This window comes from Paroedura picta, chromosome 2 (assembly GCF_049243985.1).
Source record: "Paroedura picta isolate Pp20150507F chromosome 2, Ppicta_v3.0, whole genome shotgun sequence".
Lineage (NCBI taxonomy): Eukaryota > Metazoa > Chordata > Lepidosauria > Squamata > Gekkonidae > Paroedura > Paroedura picta.
Window position 1 is genome coordinate 27,300,697 of NC_135370.1, and position 8,544 is coordinate 27,309,240.

The 8,544-nt window shown below is 48.4% G+C and overlaps 1 protein-coding gene across 1 annotated transcript; it reads left to right on the plus strand.

Annotated features, from left to right (window-relative positions):
• The first annotated feature begins 383 nt into the window (after positions 1–383).
• LOC143828382 (uncharacterized) lies at positions 384–8,308 on the plus strand. The gene is made up of 7 exons (XM_077318781.1): positions 384–408; positions 2,868–3,016; positions 4,387–4,467; positions 5,597–5,686; positions 7,387–7,498; positions 8,004–8,063; positions 8,175–8,308. The coding sequence occupies exons 1-7, from the start codon at positions 384–386 to the stop codon at positions 8,306–8,308; spliced, it is 651 nt and encodes a 216-aa protein (XP_077174896.1).
• The last annotated feature ends 236 nt before the right edge of the window (positions 8,309–8,544 follow it).

Sequence of the window (8,544 nt, forward strand, 5' to 3'; positions counted from 1 at the left end):
TGAACATCTCTTGCCTTGTCAAGCCTAAGGGGTCACCACGAGTCACCTCCAAGCTGATGGGACTTTCCACCACCAAAGGGGAATCCATGTTTCCCACACAGAAGTCATCGGGGATAGTCCCTGCAATCTCTCGTCCTCCGGTATAAGAAAGACCTCCGTTAGCCTTCTGTGCTGCAGAATGGCTGGACCAGGGGAGCAGACAATACACACCTGGTTAAGAGATCCACGTTCTCACCTGGTCAAGGAGATCTTGGCATGTTCATGACTGCGTATGGCTGTTGGGAGTGTCATATCTGGGGTGGCCAACCATCTTTTCCCTTATAGCAGAACCCTCGGTTTTTGCCAACATTCAGAGGAAGTACAACGGAGGAAGAAGGTTTACGATGGAAGAACACCCTCTCTGCACAGGTAGATCTTCTGAAATTATGATGTTTCCTAAAAAGCAGGAGGAAGAAATGGCAATTTTCCTCTGTGGCTGTGAACTCCCACTGCTGACCCACTGCTAGGATCCAAAACGCAGGCAGACTAAACAAGTCCTGCCGGTTGCCAGTCGGCTGGTCAGTCCTTCCCTAGTTAAAGGGTCCCAGGAATCTGGTGTAAGAAAGAGGCTTGTCTGCCTTTGAAGCTGGAGATGGGCCGCTGGGCAGAGTACACAAGACAGAGCTAGAAGATAGATCCTTGATCTGACCCCGCTGAGGGCACCTTGACATGGTCATGATGGGTTGTGGTGTTTGGGATTTCCATGCCTGGGGTGGCCAACATGATTTTCACTCTGCACCAGAATGCTTGGGTCGTACCGCAATTTGAAAGAAAGATAGCAGGGGAAGATGTTTGATGAGAAAGTATACCATCCATGGACTGTGGTAGATCTTCTAAAATTATTAGGATGATTCTCAGAAAGCATGAGGAGTTGAATCTGTGTGCATAGTAGCTCCTCGTGTCCAGTTCTACTTAGCAGGCTGGTCACTCCTAAAGTGCCAAGATCCCACCCACCCAGTCTTTATTCTGGGGACTGATTTGGATCAGGACACAGGAAAGTGCCTGTTTTGGGGGGGGCTGCTGACAGCTCTGGCAAACACACTGGATGCCCAGTCTGGACAAAACAGGAAACATTCTATGTAAATGTTCCAAAATGTTTTATGTAAACCGCCCAGAGCCGTAGGGAAGGGCGGTAAATAAATAAATGAATGAATGAATGAATGAATGAATGAATGAATGAATGAATGAATGAATGAATAAATAAATAAATAAATAAATAAATAAATAAATAAATACCAGTTAGAAGTGTGTATGAACATTGTGGCAAGGGTAACTCTTCCAAATGTCTTGAGAGAGCCAGTGGAGGTCATCACAAACTCAGAAGGATAGAACCAGGGGTGTGAAAATCTGCTGCCACTCTAACAACACAACTCTGACACATTTCCAAGTGAATCTCAAAACAGCACAATCTGCACTGCCTGACGCCTCGGTTTCCCTGTGAATAAAGAAGAGATTTGGGGTTTACACCCTGCTTTTCACATGCCAAAGGAGTCCCAAGGCCACTTACAATCTCCTTCCCTTCCATTCTCCACAACAGAAACCCTGTGAGGATCGGGGGCCAAGAGAGCTGGGAGAGAACTGCTTTTGGAAAACAGCTCTAATGTATTATTTAGTTATTCATATTTATATACCGCCCTCCCCGAAGGCTCAGGGTGGTTTACATATAACTGAAACTACTTGAGGATGGTTATCAGATCCCCTCTCAATGATCTCCTCTCCAGGCTAAACAGACCAAGCTCCCCCTTACTTTCCTCACATTACTGGGTTTCCAAACCCTCTTTGTTGCTCTCCTCTTGACACGATCCAGTTTGTCTACATCCCTCTTCAACTGGGGTGCTCAAAACTGAACACAGTACTCCGAGGCCGAACCAGAGCAGAGTAAAGCGGTACCATCACCTCCCGTGATCTGGACACGATACTCCATTTGATACAGCCCAAAATCCCATTTGCCTTCTTAGCCACTGAGTCGCACTGCTGACTCATGTTCAATGTGTGGTCTACTAAGACTCCTAGATCCTATTTGCACATGCTACTGCCAAGACAAGTCTCCCCCATCCTATATTGGTGTATTTGGTTTTTCCTACCTAAATGTTCCAACCTGGCTGAGGGCACCCTGGCCTGTTCATGATGGGATGGGATGCCTGGGAAATCCACACCCAGAATGGCCAATCCTTTTTCTCAATAGCAGAAGCCTTGGGGCGTCCCTAACCTTCACAGGAAGAAAGCTGATGAAGACATCTTCCAAAGAAAAAATGCCGTCTATGCCCAGGTGAGTCTTCTAAAATTATTACGTTCCCTTCAAAGCAGGAGAATAAATCAGCAGAGGTGGGGTCAAATTCGTTTCCATAGTTATATTTCCTTTCAATGACATTTAGGAGGGTGAGGATTCCAGAATGGTCAAGATTTCTGCCTTTCATTCTGGGGTCTGATCTGGATCAGTGATAAAAATGCTTTTACATTATGCCCCTGGCAATCACGCTGGATGCCCAGTATAGGGAACAATAGGGAACAAGGGAAAGCCCCAGTTAGTTAGAAGCATGAATGGAATTTAAACTTTGTGTGGAAAAATTTAAGACCCCTGGGTAGCTTTGAACTCCCAATGTGGTTTCATTCTGACCGATTATGCACTGGAGGTTTCATGCTGGGCTGCAGGCTGGAGTTTTAGTTGTGGCAGGTTGCCCCACCTCTTCCTCCACCCAAATGGGGGAGCATTTGGCCTAGTGCACCTCATCCGCCCCCGATTTGGCCTCCTGCGCAAGAGCTGGGGCAGTGAAGTTCCCAGTGCATAAACGGTCTCTGCGAGGACCGAAATTAAGCTGTGCCTGCAGCAACGGCATTGGTCTGCCTTCGATGGTGGGAACTGGCTGCCAGACAGAGGGTTTTCTCTCTCTCCCAGAAGCCTGTGCTTGGGCCTGAAATAGCAAGAAAGACTGCCCTGAAAGAGCTCTTCCAAAGAAAGAGGGAGGTTTCCGCACCGGTAGGTCTTCTGAAATTATTATGTTCCTTTCAACGTCGGGAGAATAGTTGGCAGCAGTGAGGATGAATTTGTGTTTGGAGGAGAACCTTCTTTTCTGTGATATTTAGGAGGGTGGGCATTCCCAAATTGGCACGTCTTCTCCCCCCCCTCCCCCCCACCACCAGTTTTGCTCTCTGATTTGGATCAGGACGGAGGTATGTGCCTGCTTTCGGGGCCCACGGACAGACCTGGCAAACAAGTGGAATCAGGGAACAGATATCCATGCTGGTTTGAGACACTGTCCTGACAGCATGTGTCAGTAGAAGATCTTCTTCCTGAAGACAGTTTGGTGTAGTAGTTAGGAGGGTGGACTTCTAATCTGGCGAGCTACGTTCAGTTCCCCGCTCCTTCCCCACATGCAGCCAGCTGAGTGGCCTTGGGCTCGCCACAGCACTGATAAAGCTGTTCTGGCCGAGCAGGAATATCAGGGCTCTCTCAGCCTCACCTCCCTCACAGGGTATCTGTTGTGGGGAGAGGAAGGGAAGGTGAATGTAAGCCACATTGGGACTCCTTCAGGTAGAGAAAAGCAGCATATAAGAACCAGCTCTTCTTCATCTTCTTCTGAAGTCAGTAGAGGTCACACCAAACTCAGGAGGATAAGGACCAGAAGTGTGACCTTCTCTAAAAAGATATTTTCCAGCCCTAAGTTAGTGATGGCAAGAAGGCAACCTGGGGGGGGGGGGGCTCGATCTCATCACACACACACACGCACACACACACACATATATAGGAAAAGGTATCCCCTGTGCAAGCACCGGGTCATGTCTGACCCTTGGGGTGACGCCCTCTAGCGTTTTCATGGCAGACTCAATACGGGGTGGTTTGACGGTGCCTTCCCCAGTCATTACCGTTTACCCCCCCCCCCGAGCAAGATGGGTACTCATTTTACCGACCTCGGAAGGATGGAAGGCTGAGTCAACCTTGAGTCGGCTGCTGGGATCGAACTCCCAGCCTCATGGGCAAAGCTTCAGACAGCATGTCGCTGCCTTACCACTCTGCGCCACAAGAGGCTCATTCATTTTAATGCTGAATCCTGATGTTCAAAGGTCAACAGCTGCCTGCAACCCATTTTTTATTTTTGGTGGGTGTTGCCTCCCCTCCCCCCCGCTAGGATCCAAAATACAAGAAGACCAAGAAGTACCAACTGGCTCTCAGTTGGGTGGTGGTCAGCCCTTGTTTAAGGATCTGTCATTTGTTTTGGGAAAGATATTAACGGCTGGAGTCTGGCTGCTGGATGGAGCAGACAATACAAAGCTAGATGACAGATCCTTGTTTTGTTCCTGATTGGGAGTTCTCTGAAATGGCCAAAATTTCTGTTTTGTATCTACTAGAAACTCTGGATTGCACCAGGATTTGAAAAAAATCAGGCAAAGGAAGAAGCTATCCGAACACAGAAGGCCATCGATGCAGAGGTAGAATCTCTAAACGTTTTATGTTCCTTTGAAAGAGGGAAGTGTCAGCAGTGGTTGGGTCTATTTGTCTGCATAGAGCAAAGTCATTTTCTATGCTATTTAGGCAGGAGGTGACTCCAGCGGGGTCCTGGAGGTTACTTTGGGGATTAAAATTTCGTTATCCCCTGATCCCTTTAATTATTTTTTTAAATGCCACTTCTGCATTGCCGTACGGTAACGACAAAACACATTAGCATTTTTTGGCAAAATTAACACTTCAGTGTTGCTGTGGAGAACAGCCACAACAAGAAAGCATCCCCTCCTTTTTTCTATTCTGGTGTTTTGGTTTCCACTTACGTTTGGGTAGATCAGAGAGTGGCTGGACATGGTAACTGGACCCCAATGAATGATTCTTTGTGAACAGTAAGGCATAAAAACAAGGAGCAAGGGGGCCTAGCTGATCGGGAGAGGGCTGCTTCATCACATACACACCCTTTCCCTGTTAAATCCTAAATGCCAGAAAACACAAATGCAGAAGTGTCTCAGCTGCCCGATCCCAAAACAGAATCAGTCCATGAACAGAACATTTTATTTTGATTTAGAGAATATAGTTTCGCAATCCTACAGCAATGTGTGCTGCACCATTTTAAAAAAAGAAACTCATTCAGGGGAAAGGAAGGATGTATCCATTCACAGACCTGGAAGGTAACTTTGTCTGGGAAAGAAGAAATACCCAGGAGATAGACCATGCTAGGACTTCAGAGAAACACAGTTTCAATGAGGAGAAAACAGGGCAAGGGGTTTGGGCGGGTGGGAAAATTGAGACATCAATGGCAACAACTGAACCACACGGGTCACCAGTGGAAAAAGAGGACACACAAGATCCGCTTGAGTTCCTGTGAGAAAGGCAAAATATTAATGAGGAAAATAAAAGTACAAAGAGCCCTCTATGCTTTGGTGTGGGGTTAAAGCAAGAAGCAATATACATTCTAGGAAGCAGAGATCTAAGATCCAAGGTCTCTGAACTTTCCCTGAGCTCCAATTCTCAGGGCTTTCCAGGGCCTTGTTGAAATACGATAAAACTGTTTCAAATAGGTAGAGAAGTCAAATCTGAATGCTCTAATTCCTGACCCAGTGTCACCTCTTTCAGATTCAGAAGCGTCAGAAGCAGGAAAGACTCCCAAGTCCAGAGAGAAAAACCCAAGGCCAGCGAGTTTGGGAGGAATTTGATTTGCTGGAGGTATCTGATGTATTGATAATCTCTATTAAGTTCCTTTTGAATGCAGAGATGTAAAAACCAGAAATCATACCCTACAGCAGTGGTCCCCAGCCTTTTTATCACCGGGAAATGGTCAACGCTTGACAATTTTACTGCGGCCCGGGGGAGGGGGGGAGGCTTTTGCCGAGGGACATGGGCGCTGCCTGAGCCCCTGCTCCACTTGCTTTCCCGCCGGTGCCCCTGACTTCCTGCTGCCCACTGGGGGGCGCTGCCAGCAGCAGCTGTGCAGTGCCATGCCGAGGGAGAGCTCCAGCCATGGCAGCCACCAGAGAGCACCAAAGGTGAGCCGGCGGCAGAGTGGCAGGGCAGCCCCCGAGGCAGCAGCCGGGGAGGAAGATGAGGAGGAGCCGTGGCCCACAACCAACTGATCTATGGATCTGTACCGGGTCTCGACCCGGAGGTTGGGGACCACTGCTTTATAGAACCCTGGTACTGTTTTCCCATTGCCCCTTGGAGGTAGCCTTGGTTGGCAAGCAATAGTGAGGAAACAAATTATTCAGAGTTCTCAAAGCAAGTTCAGAAGCTGCCAGGTGTAGACATGGCTGAACACTCGACTATGTCTCTCTTTTTGATTGTCTTCATGCTGTAAACAAGGCACTCTGCCTTCTTGTCAAGGCACGAACCTCTCAAGGGACTGGGGATGGGAAGTACTAGACCCTCAAAAGGAGTTATGCTAGAAGCTCATCATCATGGCAATAGTTTATTCAGGATGAAATACTGACCATGTTGAACTTAATAAAATCCCACAACCAGGGGAAAACCTAGAAAGGTAGGAACTGTCAGAGTAGCTAGGTGGCTTTTTTAGTAGGGTGGTCAAAGTGTGGCTTGGAAGGCCCAGGCTAGCTAGCTCTGATTGGAGCAGGGTTGGTTCTGCATTTTCCCCCCGTTGTTCATCCTGCTGAATTGAGATTGATCTGAACCCAGGACATCCACCTTTGTTTTGCCAAAACAGATATTGCATTGTACAATTAGTCGTCCGGCTGCTCTCTCCTTCCTGCTTAATTGGGGAAGCTAAGAGTGTGGAGGGGAGTGGTGGTCAAAAGCTCCTGTGTGCATTGAAGGAGCACAAGGCTGGAGAGGAATTTATTTCCTGCCGTTTGTTTCCTCTACAGCCAAAGCAAGCAGGGGGGACTGGAGCATGATGCTGCTTGTTTAATTTTCTTTTCCTGATCGAATGAGGGGGGAGAGAACAAACGGGGAAAGACAATGCTGCAGCCTTAAAACTGACACCCCCTGACCAATTAGTGCCAGACTTGAAGGCACGAAGGAGAGGAAGGAAATTAATGCAGCAAACCCTGACATTTCCACTTGAAATACTGGGGGTTTTGGAGCACTTTTCTCGAATATAGTGAGTTCTATCAACTCCTGGATATCACAGGGGAAAGGTAGTGTCACCACAGATCAATCATAAACATTGCAGAGAAAATATTTAACTGCTAAATATCAAAATGGGAATTGAGTAAGATGAGTTTTAATTGCCCCAGTGACTTTTAATTGCCCCAGAATGTGGGGGGCTGCTTCTGATAGCCATCTGCAATTGCTTTGAGCTTTGTGGGATTCTGATTCACCAGGCACCTCCCTCCTTAGTGTCCCATTTGGGCTTGTAGTGCTAAGAGTTTTGGCACACTGAAAAGTTTACCCTCTTCGCTTCTTCCCCGCAGCCACCCAACATGGAGGTCAGCGGCCAGGGCATGGGGGCTGCAAAGCAGGAGGAACAACTTGATCAACTGGCCCCAGAGGGCAATTTGGGAGGCCCCTCAGCTCAGGATGCTGGTAAGAGATGCAGCCAACGAAAAAGGGATGCCCACTGCCCATCCTCCAAAGCACTCGCCTTCCTTTTGCAGCATTACTTTTTGAAGCCAGCCCCTAAGGAAACCCAGAATATAAACCAACACCTTACACATCAGGTGGACGGACTCCTTATGGTCGGTTGTAATTTCAGGGAAGGAGACAGGAGAGGAGGAAGTCTGAGAGTTTGTGTACCCCGAGGCACACTGGCAAAGGTGCACTCTGTAGGTGGGAGACTGGCCCAAGAGCCAAAATGAGGCATCTCATTGCACTTGCCCACCTTGAACTGCATTTGTCATCAGTGCCACTGGCCCACCTGTGAGGGATCACTCTGGAGCACCTCACAGTCCTCCCTGGTTCTCCTCGCCCTGAACACCTTAGTATCATCGGCAGATTCAGCCCCTTCACTGCTCCCTCCAGACTCCCCAGGGGCTCTTTGCGGTGGAGTGGGTGTGGCCTAACTCACTCTGGCCACTTTTGTCCTCCACAGGGATTCCTGTCCCGGCCATGGAGGAGCCCACAGGGCCTGAGGAGGAGGCGGGAGGCCCAAGTAAGTGACTGTCTCAGAACTCTCATGAGAAACACCCAGCCTTTGTGAGCGAACAAAGTGCTCCAGGCACAGATTGGCACAGTATCCTAATGTCAGTGTCCTCCCCTGCAGATGCTGAGGGGGAGGCACAGACAGAAGACCCCATGGCCCAGCTCATCTCCGCTGTCAGCTCCTGGGAGCAGCAGGTCATGAGCAGACGTAAGTGGCTCCCAGTGCCGCTGTCGGTGTTCCAGAGTAAAGTTTGATCGGCACAGCACAATCTGATGCATTTCCATTTTCCCTTTCCTCTGCAGTATCAGCGATGGAGGCCCACATGGCTGGACACAGACAAGCCACCAGGGCCCTTTATAGGGATGTACGGGCCCTCCGAGGCCAGCTAGAAAGAATGCCGGAGAGAAATATGGACATCCGAATTGTACATAATTGTATGAAAATATTATCTGTAAATAATTGTAATATAGTTTTTTTATTGTTATAAGAT